At 40.9% G+C, this 21,048-nt stretch overlaps 1 protein-coding gene across 4 annotated transcripts; it reads left to right on the forward strand.

Moving 5' to 3' along the window:
• The first annotated feature begins 3,229 nt into the window (after positions 1 to 3,229).
• On the forward strand, positions 3,230 to 14,002 carry ZNF24 (zinc finger protein 24). Of its 4 annotated transcripts, none has more exons than XM_055323933.1 (5): positions 3,238 to 3,318; positions 5,018 to 5,117; positions 5,247 to 5,749; positions 6,004 to 6,151; positions 8,400 to 14,002. In XM_055323933.1, the coding sequence occupies exons 3-5, from the start codon at positions 5,330 to 5,332 to the stop codon at positions 8,936 to 8,938; spliced, it is 1,107 nt and encodes a 368-aa protein (XP_055179908.1). In that variant the 5' UTR covers positions 3,238 to 3,318; positions 5,018 to 5,117; positions 5,247 to 5,329; the 3' UTR covers positions 8,939 to 14,002. The 4 variants fall into 4 exon arrangements, with proteins under 4 accessions (XP_055179907.1, XP_055179908.1, XP_055179909.1 ...); XM_055323934.1 differs by having other exon boundaries at positions 5,018 to 5,113; XM_055323932.1 differs by lacking the exon at positions 5,018 to 5,117 and having other exon boundaries at positions 3,230 to 3,318.
• Positions 14,003 to 21,048: the final 7,046 nt, after the last annotated feature.

Below are 21,048 nucleotides of genomic sequence, written 5' to 3' on the forward strand. Positions count from 1 at the left end.
AGCCCAATGTGGGACTCGATCCCAGGTCTCCAGGATCACACCGCAGGCTGCAGGCGGCACCAAACCGCTGCGCCAGCGGGGCTGCCTCCTACTGTAGTACTTCTTTACTGCCTTATAAATATTTGTTTTTTTGTTCATTTCCTAAATAAGACCGTGATGTTAAAAGAAGGAATCATGACTTCATTGTAGTCACGTCTAGGTCTCTGGAACCCAGGTAGTATCTATCTGGTTTTGGTTTTGGTTTTTTACCATTAGTTAATGAATGAGATGCTTTTAAAGCAAGGTCAAACGATTCGGCTGGTAAAGAAATGAGCCTTGTTTAGATTTAGACAGATCAGTACTTACATAGACTGTGAAACCAAGAGTAGCCAAAAGGTACCGGCTCCTCATGAGCTATTGTCTCACACTAAAAGGATAACACCAAAACAAAAGGAATCAGATGACTTCAGCCTGAGATGTGGGATGCCTTGTTTCTAAGGGGCTAATGCTGTGCTGTAGCTAAGCCTTTTTACAGTCTCAGCTGCACACCAGGTCACAGGTGAGGCAGAAAGCTTCATCACAACCCAGCAAGCAATGAAGAACTGTGTCACGACAGCCTCCTGCCAAGACGGGGACCTGAGTGGCAAATGGCCTTCTTGTAGCTCCTCACAAGCCTCTCATGTTCTCACATTCTGGGAGGATCACAGGTGTTTTGCCAACACTCAAATCAGCTGCATGCTCACCTACATGACATCACAAATCAGCTTACCTACATGACCTATGTAGGTAGGTATGGGCAAGGTTGTCCAGCACTGGGATGGAGCTATTCCTTACTCTCTGGTTGCTCAGAAGAACGTGATGCTCTATCTTGACTGTGTCTTTAAATTGGCAACAGGGACCACCATTCAGGAAAGAGCCCACATAATGGAGCTCAGAAAGATGGTATTTCAAAATGGATGTTGTGGGTCCCTGCCCTCAAAAGAATAAATTAGAGAGGGAAGACTCCCTGTAATTTCCATTTACTCTCTTAGAATTAGGAATAATAAAATCCCAAGCAGAGTTTTCTAAAATTTTGCAACACTTTCAACTCCCCCAAGTGTTTCTGTTTGATATTGTTTATCTTTTTTGTTCTCTAATATTAATCAGATGTAAAAACTCTTAAAGCAAAACAAAATAAAACAAAAATTCCTTGAGCTAGTCGTTAGGGTCACAAAAGAGGGAAAGTTGGGAAGAGGACCGCCTGGATGGCTCAGTGGAGTAGTTCACTGTCTACCTTTGGCTCAGGTTGTAATCCTGGGGTCCTGGGATCGAGTCCAGCATCAGGCTCCTCTCAGGGAGCCTCTCTGCCTCCTCTCTGCCTAAGTGTCTGCCTTTCTGTGTCTCTCATGAATAAATAAATAAAATCTTTTAAAAAAAAGTTGGGAAGACCAGCCAAGCAGGTTGGTGGCAGTAGCCAAGGAGGAGAGTGAAATGGTTGGATTTTGAAGCCTCCTAAATGAGAAAAGAGAGAGGAAGGACCAGAGTTAGGTTCTGAGGAGACAAAGCTCCTGTTAGAACATAAGTGAGGGGATCCCTGAGTGGCTCAGCCGTTTGGTGCCTGCCTTTGGCCCAGGGCCCAATCCTGGAGTCCCGGGATCGAGTCCTGCGTCGGGCTCCCCGCATGGAGCCTGCTTCTCCCTCTGCCTGTGTCTCTGTCTATCATAAATAAATCTTTTTTTAAAAAAAGAACATAAATGAGTGCTATACCATCAGCAGCTTGGTGGCTAGCTCTCTCATTCACGAATCCAGCAGAGGCTGAGGGCACTCTATGAAGCCCTGAATGAGGCAGAAAGCTGAAGCCTGAGGATCTTGGAATGCTTCTGGAAGGCTGGACCTACACTTCTAACATAGACCTTAAACAACAGGGCTCTTTTGTGTGGTTTCTGATGCCTGACATGTGACCCAGCAAAAGCAGCAGTGTGACAAGCCCACGATTCATTCATTTATTCAACAAATATTTATTGAGTTCTCTATGTACCAGGCAGTCAGCATCGTAGGACTAGGTGGGGGATACTGTGTTGTACAAGACAAACAAGGTCCTTGCCCTTATGGACTTACAGACCAAAAAAAAAAAAAAAAAGAAAGAAAAGAAAAGAAAGAGGGGAGGGCCAAAAAAAAACCCAGGAAAATGAATAAATGAGATCAATCTACTATGCTATGAAGGGTGGAGAGACTTCCAGTGAGGCCAAGAATCCAGGCTCACAATGGGCCTAAGAACTGAGGTCAGAGTGGGGAGGCAGGGAACAGACCGCAGGGGGCTTTGCAGGCCAGTGTAAGGAGTTTTTATGTCCTACTTAAGGCAGTGGGGATCTTTTGAAGGCTTTTTCAATAGGAGGATGGAGTGGGCTGATTTACTTTTCAAATGATAACTTCAGCAGCCGCTTTTTGTGGTACAAACGTCAAGCCTAAAGTCAGAAGATGACCATGCACTCTGCGAATTCGCTGAGGTCGCTGCCAAAGCCCTTAAGAGTCTCATCTGGTTTCCCTGACGGATAATTTGGTCAAAATAAAGCTGTGTAACACGTAGTGGGAGCCAAAGGTCGGAGTCATGCTTTGCTTTCCAATCTTTTTTTTTTTTTTTTTTTAAGATTTTATTTACTTATTCACGAGAGACACAGAGAGAGAGGCAGAGACACAGGCAGAGGGAGAAGCAGGCTCCATGCAGGGAGCCCGACGCGGGACTCGATCCCAGGACCCCAGGATCAGGCCCTGGGCCGAAGGCGGCGCCAAACCGCTGCGCCACCCGGCCTGCCCTGCTTTCCGACCTTGATTCCCCCTTACTAGTTAGGAGCTCTAGACCAGTTATCTACTTGTGCCTCAATTATCTCTCTCAGCTGTGAAACGGGGATGATAAAAGTTCTTACCGCCACAGAGCTGTCGTGAAAATGACAATACAGGTGGCGGGTGCACCGCAGGGAGCACTCACAAATACGCGCTTGCATCACTCCTTTCAGAGGGTTACTGAGAGCTTCCCGTGAGACGGCTCGTGGAGCCGTAAAGACTATCTTAACGGCAGAATTCTCTCTCTCTCTTCCCCGTCTCGGAGGCGGAACGCAGAACCCTGGGCGCTCGGAGCAGAGGCCCGAGGCCAAGCGCAGCCTCAAAGCGATCATTGTCGTCGCGCCGCCCCTCCCCCGCCCGGAGCGCATCTCCATGGCAACGCGGGGCTTCGCCTCTCTCCGCCTCCTGGGACCCGCAGACCGGAAGCAGTCCGCGCCGGGGGCTTCTGGGAAACGGCTTGTGAGCGGCGTATCTGCGTCTGCTTTGGACAGCGAAGCTGCTGCGGATCCTGAGCCGGAGGTTTGCGCGAGAATGAGGGGAAGGGCGTGAGGGGGACGCCGGGCTAAGAGGCTGCGGACCTCTTGGCCGGAGTCAGCGAGGAAGCCTGGCGGGCACCTTCCTCCGCTTCCCGGGGGCGCGGAGGACGGGCCGCGGTCTCCGCGTCCAGCAGGCGGGGGGCAGATAGGGGTAGAACGAAGGCCAGATCGGGTTTTCAGCACCAGCGGACAGTCCTTCCCCTGTGTCCTTCGCGACCCTCGCCGTCCCCCCTCCCCCATCAGCCGGTTTTGTTCTATTTCGAGGCCTGGCGTCTCGCGGAGGGTTCTGGGACTCGTTTTGGGCGGAGGTGGGAGGGGGCGGGCCTTGCGCGGGGGCTGCCGGGGCTTGTAGTTCCGCCGGACGCGGGCGGAAGTGCCGTGGCCCCGACGCTGTTGGGGCAGTGTGGCTTTTGGTCCTCCGAAATCGGCCAGCGCGAGGCGAGGAACGGGGGCTGGAGGACGCCAGGGCAGGGGCGGGGTTTGCAGCGGAACCCGGCTGGAGTGAGGCGAGATCCCCTGGGACGCGGCTCCCCGCCCAAACATTGTAGTGACCGCGGGCCTGCCCTCCTTGCACCTCCTTCACCGCCCGCGAGCAGGCTGCAAAGCGGACATAAAAGGGAGAGCGCTCTCTTTTCCATAGAAAGATTGAGCCTTGGATAAGGTAGGGTCCTGGAATAGGAACCTACGGAGGTTGGCCGCCACACTCCAGAGTACTTGATTGAACCTGTCTGCATCACTTGGCTGATAAGGTGTCTTCTGATAACTGGTCTTGTTAGGGTTACAAGAAGTTTTGTGAAATCATTGGTTTTCAGATTCTGGGCCCTAAATAGATACACTGAGTAACTGCGTGGCTCATTCCTAGTATGTGTTGTAAACAATGGCATGGGCATGACTGTGCAGATAACAAGGAAAGGATCAGAAATAGCACAAGGTTTCCCTGAAGATAGAAGCTGGGAAAATTGTGGGTCATCCAGCGTGAGATGCTGATGATGGGCCCTGCATGAAGTTAAGGTGTTATGATAGCGCCTTTTCTTCCTTAAATTTGCCGTGATTAAGGCCTGTCATTATAGATTTTAATGTAGTGGTGTTGGGTGGCTGAATAGCATGGCACCTAGTAGTTAGGTTTTTTTTTTTTTTTTTTCCAGTATTTCAGTATTGCTCTGTTACTGCTCTGTTTTTTTTCCCAGTATTTCAGTATTGCTCTGTTATAAGTGGATATTTTTAAACATACATTTTAAGTTCAGGAGATTCTTAAACATTTGAAAAATATTTCTTAACTCCTAAGAAATATAACTCCTGAACAGGATTTTGTTAAAAAAAATTTTAAACAGAAAAGCAGTGCCTTTTGAGTTGACCTTCGTGGGACAACCAGTCCTGAGTTGCAAATAATGTGTTCCAACATCAGATGCATTTAGAAAACACTGAGTTGGACTGGTTCTTACTTGGATTCTTCTGATTATTGAAATAAGGTTTGTTGACTTAGTAGGTCATAGATTGGCCAACTTTTTCTAAACGGCCAGATAGTAAATATTAGGTTTTTCAGATGATATAGTGTCTTTTGAAACTAATCAACTCTGCCATTGTTGAATTGTGAACGAATAAAATTATTTATGGATACAGACATTTTAATATCATGTCATTTTCACATGTCGTGAAATGTTCTTGTGTTTTTTTTTTTGCAGCCATGTAAAAATGAAAACTATTCTTAGTACAAGCATCAAACAAAAATGGGCAGCAAGCCAGATTTGGCTGTAAGCTGTAGTTTGCCAACTTCTGCTGTAGGTGATTGATTGGAATTTTTAATCCAGTAAAAAAAAAAACCAACTATCTTTTACTTCTTTTATCAATATATGTTCAAATTCTTAGGATATTTGGTTATATATTTTTGTTTGTTTTATTTCTTTTCCTCAGGAGTGCCTGTGAAGAAAAGAGGGTATTTCCCTGAGGCCTGTATCCTGCCTTGATTGACTTTTCTTGAAGTATTATAAATCAGAATGTCTGCACAGTCTGTGGAAGAGGATTCAATACTTATAATCCCAACTCCAGATGAAGAGGAAAAAATTCTGAGAGTGAAGTTGGAGGAGGATCCCGATGGTGAAGAGGGATCAAGCATCCCCTGGAACCATCTTCCTGATCCAGAGGTTTTCCGACAGCGATTCAGGCAGTTTGGATACCAGGATTCACCTGGGCCCCGTGAAGCTGTGAGCCAGCTTCGAGAACTTTGCCGTCTATGGCTCAGGCCAGAGACACACACAAAAGAACAGATTCTGGAGTTGGTAGTGCTGGAGCAGTTTGTTGCCATCCTACCCAAGGAACTGCAGACTTGGGTTCGAGAGCATCATCCAGAGAATGGAGAAGAGGCAGTGACAGTGCTGGAGGATTTAGAGAGTGAGCTAGATGACCCTGGACAACCGGTGAGTCAGCTTGTGTCACTCTCCTGGGTCAGAAGCACTGGCATAGCACTAGGCAAAGCTGTTGAGTTAATTCCACTTGACTAAATTAGAATTATGTTTATTGGCTCCCCCTTAACCCCTCACTATCCCCCTCTAGCTATGCTTTGTCACATAGGCCCCCACAGTATATATGGTGTTACGGTTTCTCTTACATGTTTTTAGTTCTGAATCTTATCAAATTCCTTCTCACCTGAACTAGACTTCATTTTTTCCAGGTTTCTCTCCGTCGACGAAAACGGGAAGTTCTGGTAGAGGAGATAGTTTCCCAAGAAGAAGCTCAGGGATTACCAAATTCTGAGCTTGATGCTGTGGAGAACCAGCTCAAGTGGGCATCCTGGGAGCTCCATTCTCTAAGGCACTGTGGTGAGGACCAAAACTCCCAGTGGGCTAGATGGTGAAAGAGAATGTGGGTCTTTTGTCCAGAACTCTTTGCTTGTTCCCATCAGAGGGTAGGGAATAATTGCCTTAACCTGATTTTGTAGACCTAGACATAGTATAGGATCTTGATTCTCACAACAGTTGGTCTGTAGATCTCAGGTCTTTATTCTTAGACATTAACATTGTCAGCCTTTTCTTTTTACCTTTTCTTGAAGACCTACTCCCATCGGGCTGGCATTTGTCTTACTTTGAGCCAGCACCCACTTGTAGGTTAGGTTCCTTATTTTGAATGCAGCACGTGCAACATTCTTTGTCATCTGTTTCATATCCTTTCAATCTCCTGCTTAATTCTCTTGGCATAATCTTACTTGAAGCTTCTTCAAATCCATTCTTTATGTTGCTGACCACTGAAGTCTTTCTAAATTTTTGGTTATTTTTGTTTTTTTCTTCAATGTCCTACCTAGAGTCTTTTTTTTTTTTTCCTAAGAAGCATCTTTTGTAGAAATGATATTTGGTAAAACTCTTCACTTTATCCAAGTATTTATGCAAAAATAGGCTCCATAGCTAAAATCTGCTCTAAGTACAGAAAAATTAAAAGCTCACAATTATAAGTCACTTAAACTAGTCTTTCCCAGTATATTGGCAGTTGATACCACATACTTAATATAGTTTGATACAACCCCAGTATATTCCTAAAACTGCTCCTTGAGACTGCTTTAGGAATCTTTCCTTGAGGTAGTTGTGGATAATGCTGGTTTATGCCACAGGTGGGGTGGCATCAGGTTTTCTTCCCATCTGAGGGGACAGTGCTAGGGAACCAGAACTGGTGGGGTGGGGCTGGAGTCTGCTAGAGCCTGTGGTTTTACATGTTTCATGGAACATTCTTCTCTGGAATGAAGTTTGAGAACTACTATCCTTGGTCATTGGAGGTGACATTTTCTTGGGTAAAAAATTTCTCCCCTGCCTGAATTTTAGAATAATTTTCCCTTAGTTGTCAATAGCCTCATTTCAGGGGTCTAGTCTCTACCACATATGGGGAACATTTGTCCCCTCATAATTTTAGCACTTGCTTCTCTGTTCACATCTCCAGACCTCACTGATCGCCTGTACCCTTGAGTCTCTCATTGTTAGTCTCCTCTCTTGACTTTATCCTTTTTTTTTTTTTAATATTTTATTTATTTATTTGAGATAGTACATGCACAAGCAGGAGGAAGGGCAGAGGGAGAGGGAGAAGTAGGCTCCCGAGCTGAGCAGGGAGCTGGACACCGAACTTCATCCCAGGACGCTGGGATGGTGACCTGAGCCGAAGGCACACGCTTAACCAACTGAGCCATAGACTTTATCCCTTCTTTAATCATTTATCATAGACATGAGTAGTGTTTGCTACTTTTCTCATTGCTGCTGCTCACCCTGAAGTAACTATATTCTTCAAGGCTTGAAGTTTCCAAAAAGTCTCAAATGAGACTTGCTCATACTGCTTCCTGTAGGTGGGTAATGGTACTTCTTGTTGGTAATTAATTCAGGCTTTTGTTTCATCAGACGCCTGTAACTGAGGCTTAGAAATAAGAACTCCTTTAAGTACCATGGCAAATACCAAGCAGGGCAACCTTCATTTGTAGGAAAACTTTGATTTACCAAGGACCTACTGAATGTAAGTATCGTGTCCTGAGTTAACAGAGAATATCCCCAGTTGAGCTTCAGTTTCTTACCTGGACATCTTCTGGGTTCTGCTTTCAGTGTAGTGTTGGCTGTGATCTGCCTTGTCTTGCTCATTTTCTGACAGATTGCCTGTTATTTAACTATTATATTTTGATGTAATTTCTCCCTTCCTCAAAGCAAAAGAATATATAAAGATTTCCTAGGGGCCAATTTTATCTTATATTTCTTCTGAAGTTTCATCCAGACCTAGTGGCATCACTCCAACAGTCTTAGCATCTACCATCCTTCTGCCCTTTGTTTTCTGATTAGTATTGTATAGCCCACTTTGTGTTATCACTTTTTTTCAGATACAACCTTTTAATTCCTCATTATGTTAGCATGCCATTACCTCCCTTAGGCTCATAATCAGTCATTCCAGTTTTTTCTTTTTTGGAGTAGGCTACCTTCTCACTAGTTTTCAGTGCTGTTTATAGATATATGGAAGCTATTTACTTCACTTTTACTCAATTTTTTTCAGGTTTTTTTCCTCCCAGAATAGGAAATGAGTGATATTTACATTTTCTCTTTATTTCAGATGATGATGGTAGGACTGAAAATGGAGCACTAGCTCCAAAGCAGGAGATTCCTTCAGCAGTAGAATCTCATGAAGTTCCTGGCACTCTAAATATAGGTGTTCCTCAGATTTTTAAGTATGGAGAAGCCTGTTTCCCCAAGGGCAGATTTGAAAGAAAGAGAAATCCCTCTCGAAAGAAACAGCATATATGTGATGAATGTGGAAAACACTTCAGTCAGGGCTCAGCCCTCATTCTTCATCAAAGAATCCACAGTGGGGAGAAACCCTACGGATGTGTTGAATGTGGGAAAGCATTCAGCAGAAGTTCTATTCTTGTGCAACATCAGAGAGTCCATACTGGAGAAAAACCTTACAAATGTCTTGAATGTGGAAAAGCCTTTAGCCAGAATTCTGGGCTTATTAATCATCAGAGAATCCATACTGGGGAGAAACCTTATGAATGCGTTCAGTGTGGGAAATCTTATAGTCAAAGCTCGAATCTTTTTAGACATCAGCGAAGACACAATGCAGAAAAACTTCTGAATGTTGTGAAAGTTTAAGAAATTACAAAAAAAAAAAATCAGCACTCAGGTCTTTTTCTTCAGAAATGAAGACAAAATTAAAAACAAATGATACATAATAGTTTTATTTCCCTATATAGACTGTTAGAAAAGCCACTGGGAAATGTAGAAAATCTTCACCCACCATTATTTTATCCTGAAAGAAACAATGTCATACCTGCCTAGAAACTGAAATTTTAAACTTAATTCAGGTGTTAATGCCTAAATCTTCCATGTGATGTTTATATTCTTACTGTTTTTCCAAATAATGAACTACCTGATTCTTTGTCCCTTAAAAGTTTCCTTTTTAGACAGACGTTATTTCTGTGTTGATCATTCAGATGTTCTTGGCAAGGATACATTCCCTTCTATGTTACAAGGCAATATAGGAATTATAAAATCTGAAAACTGAAACCATTTTTTTAAAAATTTACCCTTCTGTTTCCTTTTACCTAATTTGAGTATGCATTTCAGAATGTAAAGGCTCAATTTAAAATGAGCCTTAAAACTCAGATAAGAAGTGATGGTGATAAAACATCAGTGAATGGGACACCTAGATTGGGGAAGAGAAACATACATTGTTTCAAGAATTGAAGTATAGCAAGAATTTATCTCAATGTAATCATCTGCCTGCAGGGAAACTCAAACACCACTTGTCCTGTCTGTCATTTGAAGGCATCCCGCTAATGAGAATAATGTTCTCCTATGTTACTGCTAGAAAGCAGACAGTGTGAACAATAAACACTTGTAAAACTAGGAGAGTAGAAATTCTAACACTGGGGAAGAATTTGTAGTGAACAGCAGTGTCGAAGGGCAAATGTGAACATGAGGGTAATGGTCTGTCTTGGCTTTTAGAAAACAAAAGAGACTTGAAGTTCTGATTTATTATTTTGCCTTTCTTTTGTTAAGGACACAAAAATCCATGACAGGTGGGCAACAAGTATCAGGTTTGCGGTTTTATTCTTTTGGTACAAAAGGGTTGCACACCAGGCTAACAAAGCAGCCATGCATTTATTATTAAACATTTTCTACCGACAAGGCACTGTGCTAGGTACTGTAACCCTACCATAGGTAGGTAGATATTTCTTCCACTGTAAATCATTGGGGATTTGGTCTAAAACCGTTCCATGTGAGTTAGCTTCTTCCCTCTGTCTGAGCAGTCCTGGGGGAGGTCATCTCTGAGATTCCCAGAGCCATAGTTCTCTTACCAGGGTGTTGTATTTGGGGGAAAGGAAGACTCAGCTCAAAGAGCTAGCCAGCTCTCCAGCAATCTTCAGAGGTGAGTCTAAGATCCTCTATCACAGTTTGGAGGTTTGTGGGTCTTTTAAACTAATCAATCTCTAGTAGCATCGAGGTTGTACTTACATGTTAAGTTGAATGGATTGTTCTATTTAAAAAATAATAGGTTATTAACAACTAGTTTATTAACTATCAGAATTGAACTATTTTTTTTTTATTTTAAGTCTTAACACATTTTACAAAATGTATAAAAGTAATACATTGTAGTAGTAGGATTATATACTCTTTGGCTGAGAATCCCAAGTACTGTGGTTTTATTGTTTAGTGGAAAACTCTGGAAGTTAAAATAGAGAATGAGAAAAGGCTTTTTTTATAGTGGGCATTAATTGTGTGGAAAATGACCCATGTGAATAAAAAGATTTCATAGTTCCAGAGATTTTGGTTACATCTAGTGCTTGGATCAAATTTAAAAATGGAAGGTGAGATTTGCATGAGCCTGTTAAAAAGCATAGTAATAAATGCAAGGCCAGCTGGTGGGAAAGTGAGGCAGAATGGAGCTTGTTTATAGATTTTCTGATAACAATTAATTATAAGAAATGTGCTTTATAGATTAAGATTTATTGAAGTATAAATATGTAGTAATGATATAATGTATTTTAAGTTATACAAGAAAATGTAGGGACTTTCGTTTGGGTATTTTTCTCTTTGTGGCTGAGGAAACAAGTCAATGTCCAATAAAGCTATAATCTCCTCCGCTCTAAGCTAAAATGATCTTGAGTTGATTTATTTATTTATAACTGGCTTCTTTCCAAGTAGGTTTTGAGGCGGTATATTTTTAATGCTTCTGCTGGGATGACAGATTTCTTGTATCAGAGTAGGTAAGAAGAGAGCAACCTCTCAGTAGCTAGAATTTCACCCTTTTTTTAAATCTTACATCTTCCCTGTACACAAAGAAGCTTCCCTGTGGTACATTTGTCATAAATGCCAAAGATGTTTGGTATAATGTCAGAGCTTAGAAAAAGTGGTGTTAGACTTGGCAAATACAAGTTTGTCTTGTCAGACATCTGATACGTGTATGTTGTTTAGAAAGGATTCTGAGGTTAAGGCAAGGCTCTGTTGGGAAAATGGGCTGGACCCAAAAAGACTGGATTAGGGTACACGGGAAAATAAATTGTAGTCTGTGTATTCATCATCTCCAGTTTGGCTAAGTCCCCATTAGACAAATTGATTTAAAATAACTAATCAGTGATTTATTATTTCATCCAGCCATTAATTTATGCTCACAGATAATCACAGCAATTCTGGGGGCTGCCCAGCCTCTGATGGAGTGGTGATCTGGTAGTTGCCAAGCAGTGCCATCTGTTCAGTTAGGAAAAGAGCAGTCATGATTAATGGCGTGCAGACCGCTGAGAATTGCCCAATGGCTACTGAGCATTCACTCATTATTGCTAAATTTTCTTCTGTTTTCTTGGAGGTTAAGCTCACAAAACTTAATTTAGCAATATGTTTATCACATTTAAGTAAATTGAAGGGAGGGGTATATGTATTGAAATAATCTGCACGCCAGGCACTGGATTAATCACTATACCTATCTCGCTTAGATTTGTAAACCAGGAAAGAAAGATTTGGAGATTATGTGACTTGCATGTGGCCCAATTACAGCTAAAACTCAGATCTTAGTTCTCTGAACTTTATTGGGATATAGATTTTTTCACAGTGCAGTGAGTGATGGCTGTTAAACCTTGATAAATTTTATGCTTTTTATGGTTACAAATTTAAAAGCTTACTAAACACGTTAATTTGAATTTTCTACGGTATAGAAATGTTAAATGAAAAAGGACATTACTTTTCACAGTCTTACTCAGAAGTAATAATTGGTTTGCTATTCTTCCAGACTTAAGCATATACATAGTTAAACAAAATGTGTTAATAGTTGAGACTCTGGTTGCTGTACACAGGCACTGTTGGAAGCGCTTTCCATGGATTAACCCTTAATCTTCACAGCAACCATATGAGGTAGGTACATAGCCTCATTTTCCATGTACTGCACTGAAACTTGCCTCCCCACCTTGATGTATACATTGTTCTTTATGGCTGCACACTATTCCATTGCATGAATATACTGTAATTTAACCCCTTATTGATGGAAGAATTCTTTGCAATTTTTTATTACAGATAAAAGTATAGTTAACATTTTTACCCATCTATTTTGCTGGCTGTGTGGATATTTCTGTAGGATAAATAGCAAGAAATAGATTTATTGGGTCAGAGAATGTACACATTTAACATTTTAAGAACTATCACCAAAAAGATGGTACTAATTTACAACTCCATCAGTAGAGTGCCTGTTTGCCTCCACTCCCACCAACACCAAATCCTTAAATATTTTTACCACTCTGATAGGCAAAATTTGTCTTTATTGATTAGGAGGAACATATTTTTATGTTTATTGGCCACTTGAATTTCCTGTTGTGAACTGTTTGCCTATTTTTATTTTTTTAATTATGGAAGTATAAATGACTACTGTCTCATTGTAGAAAACTTAAATGATACACAAGTATAAGAGCAAAGAGAGACCTTTTCTCCAGCACTTCCAATCACATTCCACTGTCCACAATTTGAAATACATCCTAGTTCTCTTCCCAAACATTTCCATATGAATATACATATGCTTGAATGCTGTCTTTACGTAAATAAGATCATATATATGTATTGTTTAGCTTTTTTTTTTTTTTTGGTCTCAAAAATTGATCCTAAGGTCTTTAAATTTCTTTAATGGTTGATTTGAATAAGAACCAATACTAGGAAAATCCCATTATTTAACTATTCCCTTATTTTTTCTCTTGCTATTATTACACTGCCAAAGTAAACATCCTTTTCATATATTTCTGTGCACATGTGTGAATTTCTTTAGGATGGAGTTATATGAGGTGGATGATTGGGTCAAAGGATGTGCTTTCTGATAGACCCATCTTAGCCTTTCCAAAGGTCTTCATAACTTTGTTTTCACCCATATGTATAGAAAGTGCTCATGTTCTCACATAGCCTTACCTACACGTGATAATTTTTATCTGATGGGCAAAAGAAAAAAAAATCATCTTGTATTTCCCTAATTAATGGTGAGGTTGAGGTTCTTTTCTTAAGTTTATTGGCTATTTTTATCATGGATTGTTTGTTCATGTCCTTTACCTATAATAGCTTTTCTGTTGGGTTATGTGTGGATATATGTTGTTGGGTGGTTTTTTTGTTGTTTTTGTTGTTGTTCAGCATCTTTCCCCATCCTCTGGTAACAGAATCCTTATTTATTGTGGGGAACTCATGCCCTGTGGCTTAGATGAGTAGATGACCAGGTCTGGCCTTCCTGAGTAGTCCTGCAGCTTCTTAGCCACAGTGATTAAAGATGGGCATGTAACTCAAGCCAGGCAAAAGAGAGCTCTCAACAGAACTTCTGCTGGAACTATTGGAAAGAAGGCTCTACAGAAATCCCACGAACTAAGGACTATAGCCTGAATTTATGCCATGTGGAGAGTCTGAGAAGAAACTCAGAGATTAGCAGAAAGGAATGAGAACTAAGTTCTGATGTCATTTTTCTGGAGGCCCTAGATCCAGCTGTGCCTAAAGCCTGCCCTACCTCCAAACTTCAAAGTTTTGTGAGCCAATAAAGTCCCTTTCTTGTTTAAAATAACTGAATTGGGTTTCTGTCCTGATTAATATAGGTTCTTTGTATTTTCTTATTGATTTGTAGAAAAGCTTTGTAATTCTAAACTCTAGACTTAACACTTTATGCACTATATAGGTTAATAAAATTAGCATGGCCTTCCATGACTTGGCCTCTGTCAACTTCTGCCATTTGTTACTCCCCTCTGCACCACACACATAACATTTTACATTCCGACAATAACTGAATATTGGTGTTGGGAACATCTATAGATGAAAAGCCTTTCACAGTCGTGTCTTTGGCATGTTTCTTTCATCTTTCATACAGATTCATTAACCTGGTCCTCGGACTGGTGATTACACTGCCAAGTCTGTGCTGTACCCACCTCCAACCATTACTCTTGGAGCATTCCCCTCAGGCACCCACTGTATGTGACCCTCGAAGCACTCCCCTCCTCAAACATGGTTCTCTGGGGCACTAATTTTATTATCAGACTTGTGGATCTGAAGTTGCTAATGTCCAAAACCTTGTTGTCGGGGTTTGCATCTATTGCTTCTATATGTGGAAACTACACACAACAGTTGAGAAAGGAAAAGCATATTGTATGTCATACGATGGGTGGTAAGGAGGAAATAAATTGGAAAAGAAAGTGAAATTTGAGGGAAGCTAGGAGTAACTATAAGAAAGCAAGCCATGAGACTCTAGAGGAAAGATATCCATACTTGGGAATATCAAGTGCAAAGAACTTGATGTGGGAGCAATGTAATTTGTTCAAGGAACAGCAAGGAGGCAGAGACACTGAAGCAGAATAAACATGAAGTAAAGTGGGTGAAGCCAGGAAATAAATGGGGAAAGGGTAGAGGGTGGGGCCAGATATGGAAGACCTGGTTTAGCCATTGATGGGACTATGACTTTAAATGAAATGGGAAACCATTTGGGGGCAAAGAAGTAGTATGACTAGGTGCTAAGAATAGAACAAAAGTGCCCAGCTACTTATTTTCTTTAAATTCTTTTTTTTTTTTTTAAGATTTTATTTATTCATGAGAGAGACAAAGAGGCAGAGACATAGGCAGAGGGAGAAGCAGGCCCCTCGCAGGGAGCCCGACGTGAGACTCAATCCCAGGACCCCAGGATCACACCCTGAGCCAAGGCAGATGCCCAGCCACTGAGCCACCCAGGCGTCCCTCTTTAAATTCTTTAAAATGTTTCTTTGCAAAAAATCAAATAAAATCAAATGTTTCTTTGCATATTTTCTTTATGAAGGTGGTAATACAGTGTTTAGAAATAAAAATCACCAAAAAGTGATCCACAATTCTGGTAGCATCCCATTCACATTTTAATTTTCTTTATACCTATCTCCATATCTACCTATTAAACAGGAAGAAAAAGTGTCCATATTTATTGATTTTATTAGTGCCTTCTTTCCTTTTAACTTTGGAACATTTGTGCTTCTGCCTGAATGCTCCATTGGCTCTAAGCTGTCCTCTCACACTTACTCAAAGGTGTGTTCCCAACAATCTTCATCTTGCATTATTGATTTTTCTCTCCTGGATTTTCCTGATTATTATGCAAATATGTCCTGTTTTGTTTTTTTTTTAATTTTTTTTTATTTATTTATGATAGGCACACAGTGAGAGAGAGAGAAAGAGGCAGAGACACAGGCAGAGGGAGAAGCAGGCTCCATGCACCGGGAGCCCGACGTGGGATTCGATCCCGGATCTCCAGGATCGCGCCCTGGGCCAAAGGCAGGCGCTAAACCACTGCGCCACCCAGGGATCCCTCCTGTTTTGTTTTTAAATCATGAACTCACAAAATCTGTTGGGCCAAGATGACCAGATCTAACCTGCCTGAACAAATATTGCAAAATATATCCCACAAACGATCAGGGAGATGGGATCTCTGAGAGATGGGAAACAAATTGAAGGAAGCTTGGGTGTCTCAGTTTACTACCTAGAGGGAGTTTCTAGGCCACAGCACTGGGAAGGAGAACTCAAGTAGAGTCTCCCTTAGTTGAAAAATTGGAGCAAGGGGTCCTGGGAGGCCACAGTGCCTAGCTTTTGCAAGGCAATATACCAGATAGGAGAGAACACTGGGGGTCTGCAGAGGACTCACCTCGAGTCTCGTACTGATGAGCACATGTGTATAGGGAAACTACTTGAGGTGGAGAAAGAACCATTCAAAAGGATTAGAGAAAAAAATCACTGGAACTCACAGAGGGTACCTGAGTAGAAAACCTCATAATTCACAGGGCATCAGCTAAAGCACTGGTTCTCAAGGGCAACTTGGCCTGCCACACTCACCCCATCCCCGCCAGTTTGGCTACTTCTGGAGACATTTTTTGGTTGTTACAACCAAAGAAGATAGGTTCTACTGGCATCTGGTGGATAGAGGCCAGGGATGCTACTGCACATCCTACAATGCATAATGAATTTTCCAGCCCTAAATATCAACAGTGCTGTGGCTGGCTGGGAAACTCTTGGTTTAAGTAGTAGGAAGGGTCATGCCTCCTAAATGAAGAAAAATGAACCCTAGACTCATACTCTCTAAAAGACACTAAGTAGCAAGACCTGAGAGGATAAAACTGTACCCAAATAATTTAAATACATCCCAGGACAGAACTCAAGAATATATTAAAAATATCCAGCATCCATTAAGGCACAATGCATAATGTCTAGCATCCAATCAGAAATTATAAGTCATACAAAGAAGCAGGAAAATACAATCTATAATAAGAAAAACCACTCAACTAAAACGGCCCAGAAATGACAAAGAATTGGTAGACAAGCACATTAAGACAATTACAATTATACTCCATATAATCAAGAAGCTAGTAGAAACACTGAACATGTTCGGTAAAGACATCAAAGGTATATAAAAAAGCAACCAAACTAGAGACAAAAACTACAATGTCTGAAATTAAAAAACAAAACACACAGATGGAATTAATTGTAGTTAAAACACAATAGAAGAAGAAAAAAAGTATATAAGAGATATTAATAGAAACTATCCAAAATGATAAACAGGAAAACACTGAGAAAAAATGAGTAGAGCATCAACATGCTGTGGTACAGCTTCAAGTACCCTGATAGGTATAATTATAATTTGAGTCCTCAAAGGTGAGAGAAAGGAAGTATAGAGAAATATTTGAAAAAATAATTTATGGGGTGCAGTACTTATAGGGAAATGTATACCAATAAAACACATTAGGGAAAAAAAAAAGTCTAGGGTACCTGGGTAGCTCAGTGGGTTAAGCACCAGACCTTTGATTTCGGCTCAGGCCATGATCTCAGGGTCATGAGATGGAGCCCTGCAGCTGGCTCCACACTGGGCATGGAGCATGTTTGGGCTTCTGTCTCTCCTTCTCCCACTGCTGCACATGCTCTCTCTTTCTAAAAAAAAGAAAAAGTCTTAATTTAGTTACCTCAGCTTCCATCTTAAGAAACCAAAATAAGAACAAATTAAACCCAAAGTAAAGAGAAGAAACAAAAATAGCAAAGATTAGATTGGAAATCAACAAAAACAGAAAAATGAGAAAAAAATTCCTGTATTCTTTTTAAATCAAAAGCTAACATTTTAAAAAGATTAATAAAATTAATAAACTTCAAGCCAGACTCTTTGGGGTGGGAGGAGGTGGGACGTGGGAAAAGAAAGAGAAAATAGATATTACATTAGGAATGAGAGATGTGACATTATGGTATAAAAATTCTTACATACATAAAGTGCTGTAGTAAAGTTTGCTCACCTCCATATTGCTGATTCCAATACTCATTTATTAGACTTCTATTGCTTGAGCCATCAGCAATATTTTTGCATGACTGAAGCATTTTCATTTGACTTCAAGAACAACATGCTTGGTTTTTCTCAACCTCACCGGGCATTTTGCCTCAGTCTCAACACTATCTCTTTATCTCTTTGGACCTCTACATGGTGCAGTGTTCATATCTCTTTCCTTTTCTACCTATACTCTCTTCCTGGGTGATCTCATCTGGTTTTATCTCCTTAAATATTATCTACGGCTGCAAAATCTGTATCTCAGCCTCGACCCCTTCTTGGAACTACAGGCTCATATATTCCAGAAATAGCCACACTGACGCCTGCTTTAGTTAACTGGATTCCTAAGAAAACAGAGCCTAAAATAAAACAAAACAAAACAAAAAAACAAACAAAACCGTATTGTTAATACTTCATTGAAGTGATGCAATCCCAGAAAAGGTTGAGGAGGGTAAATGGGACACGAAAAAGGAAGGAGAGCAGATACAACTGTTGCTGAGCTGTGTTAAGAGTTGCGGAATAGTTGTTTGCTTAGTCTCACTGTGTTCAGAGCGCAAGTGCTATGGACTACATCTCAGCTCATCGTGGGGCCGGAGGGAGAAGACTTTTCTGCAGACTCTCCCTCCCTCTGGTCAGTTTCTACCACGGAGCATGATTCCTCCATACTTCCAGGTGGCACCTTCAACCTCTCCAGCAGCAAACACTAGAAGTCCAGCTCCAAGGGTCATGGGTCTCTGAGCAGAACACCCGCCCTGCAGAGGAAGCGGCTTATAAACTGGGTTTGGAACAATGACTAGCTACACATCTTAAACCTAACATGCCCTACATCAGGCCTTTAATTCCTTCCCACACATGTTCTTTATCTCAGAAAGTGGCAATTCTGTCCTTCCTGTTGCTTAGGCTAATAGCCTACCTCCTTCCCTGCTTGCCTTATCACTTCACGCTCTTCTCAACATGGCAGCCAGATTGTGTCACTTTGGCTCAAAATCCTCTTCCTTTTTTCCTGATTTAAATGTCAAAGGGACAATGCATCTGCCACTTACTCTTAAACTATTCAGAAGAAAACCCTCATATATCGATGGATAGATAGATAGGTAGATAGATAGATATGTATCTGATTAAAAAGCAGGTAGATAGAGAATTATAAATTGTAATAAAATGTCAACATTTGGGGTATCTGGTGCAGGAATTCTTTAATTCTCGCAATTTTCTATAAGTTTGAAATTATGTCAAAAGTCAAAGATAAAGAAAACTTAATGGTCCAGTAAGGGTGAATCACTAAAGGAAAATCAGTTTAAGTGCTATTATTGAGAAAGCTTGGGGCAGGAATGGGGTTGGGGGGATACTGAGAAAGCAATTATAAATATCCACGATAGCCATAATTTAAAATGATGATGTAGAGCTATGCTTGGGGGCATATAAAATCTTAATAACAACGGGGAAAATTTAGTTTACCACTATTAATATCATTTTTGCAAAAATAATACATATATATAGAATGGCATCATACACCAAAATTCTAGGTTTGCAAAATAGGCTTCCGGAGACAGAGACTTTTACTAATTTTTTTCTTTTTACAGAAGAACTAGCAGCATATTTATAATAAGCAAAATAATAATATAATAATAAATCAATAAAAGTTAAAAAGAAAAAATTCTCATTGAGGTCAGGGGTCAGCAAATGTTTTCTGTAAATGGCCAGATAATAAATATTTTCAGCTTTGCAGGCCCTATAGCTTCTGCTGCAACTATGCAACTCTGCCATTGTAGCAGAAAGCAGCCATAGGTAATACACAAATTGGCATGGCTGGGTTCCATTTTAACTTTATTTACAAAAACAGGTGGCAGGCTGGTCTTCCTGAGGTACTTTGCTGACACATTATTTAGCTGGATACTTTTTTTCCCTAAACCATGGCTTACGGGCAAGAAATGTTCCCATTCCTATAGAACTTCGCATGGGGCTCCCTGGACCAGCTGAAGGTCTGAGAATTCCACTGGCTCTGTGCAATTAGCTGTGTCATTGAATAAGCTGACTAAATTAAATTCAATGAAAATATCTAACCAAAGCCACATTTATAAGCAAATAAACACTTTGTCTAGGGAAGTGTAATGTGATAAATATGCATTGTATGGTAAGTGTAGATAGATTCAGTCTGTCAGAGAACCGGATCCCAACTGTCAGAAAAAGATTCCTTTTAATATGCCCTGGAGGCTCAGCTGCAGCTCCCTGACAGCTGGAATGATCAAAGGCCTGCAGGGTATCCTAAGGAGATGTGGAGAGATGGGCATGCCAAAATCCTGGAGAAAGCCGGGCTCCTCCTGGCCCTGTTCCATGAATGAAAGCTTCCTCTGTAAGGAACAAAATCTACAGCTTCCATAAAATTAGCTGGGTAAGGTACCATTTTTAACTATTTCCTTAAAGAGGTTTGTGTAAGATTGGTTTATTTCTTCTTTTAACATCTGGAAGTATTTCCCATTGTGATATTTGGCCTGGAATATTCTTGATGGGAAAAAATTTAAATTCCAGATAATTTCCTTAATAGACCTAGACGTCTTCAGATTTTATATTTCTTCTTGTGTTAATTTGGGATAAAATTTCAAAATTTTTGAGAAAATTATTAATCATATCCTTTATATTATATCCATAATGGCTGTAGATCTGCATTGATGACCACATTTGTACTCCTTATGTTGACAAATGGTACTTCTTCCTTATTTTTCTTGATCAGTTTTGTTGGGGCACTATCAATTTTATTCTTTTCAAAAACTGAACTAGGGATCCCTGGGTGGCGCAGCGGTTTGGCGCCTGCCTTTGGCCCAGGGCGCGATCCTGGAGACCCGGGATCGAATCCCACATCGGGCTCCCGGTGCATGGAGCCTGTTTCTCCCTCTACCTGTGTCTCTGCCTCTCTCTCTCTCTCTCTGACTGTCCTAAGTAAATAAAAAATTAAAAAAAAACTGAACTGTTTTCTATTTCATTAATTCATGCTCTACAATTTCTTTCATTTTTTTTTTTAAATTAAAGAAACTGTTTAGGGGTGTCTGGGTGGCTCAGTCAATTGAGTGTCTGCCTTTGGCTCAGGTCATGATCTCAGGGTCCTGGGATCGAGCCCCTCATTGGGTTTCCTGCTCAGCAGAGTCTGCTTCTCCCTTTCTCCACTCATGCTTTCTCTCTGTGTCTCTCATAAATAAATAAAATAAATAAATAAATAAAACTTTAAAAAAGATTTTATTTATTTATTCATGAGAGACACAGAGAGAGAGAGAGAGGCAGAGACACAGGCAGAGGGAGAAGCAGACTCCTTGCAGGGAGCCCGCTGTGGGACTCGATCCTGGAGCCCCAGGATCACTCACCGAGTCAAGGGCAGACGCTCAACCTCTGAGCCACCCAAGCGTCCCAAAAATTAAAAAAGAAGAAAGAAAGAAAGAAAGAAAGAAAGAAA

This window comes from Nyctereutes procyonoides, unplaced genomic scaffold (genome assembly GCF_905146905.1).
Source record: "Nyctereutes procyonoides isolate TBG_1078 unplaced genomic scaffold, NYPRO_anot_genome, whole genome shotgun sequence".
In the NCBI taxonomy this organism is placed as follows: domain Eukaryota; kingdom Metazoa; phylum Chordata; class Mammalia; order Carnivora; family Canidae; genus Nyctereutes; species Nyctereutes procyonoides.

Bases quoted from the DNA above. Each gene is read 5' to 3' on its own strand.
- ZNF24 (XM_055323932.1), top strand. From the start codon at position 5,330: ATGTCTGCACAGTCTGTGGAAGAGGATTCAATACTTATAATCCCAACT. The intron at 5,750-6,003 runs GTGAGTCAGCTT...CATTTTTTCCAG, and splicing joins TAGATGACCCTGGACAACCG to GTTTCTCTCCGTCGACGAAA. The intron at 6,152-8,399 runs GTGAGGACCAAA...TCTTTATTTCAG, and splicing joins CCATTCTCTAAGGCACTGTG to ATGATGATGGTAGGACTGAA.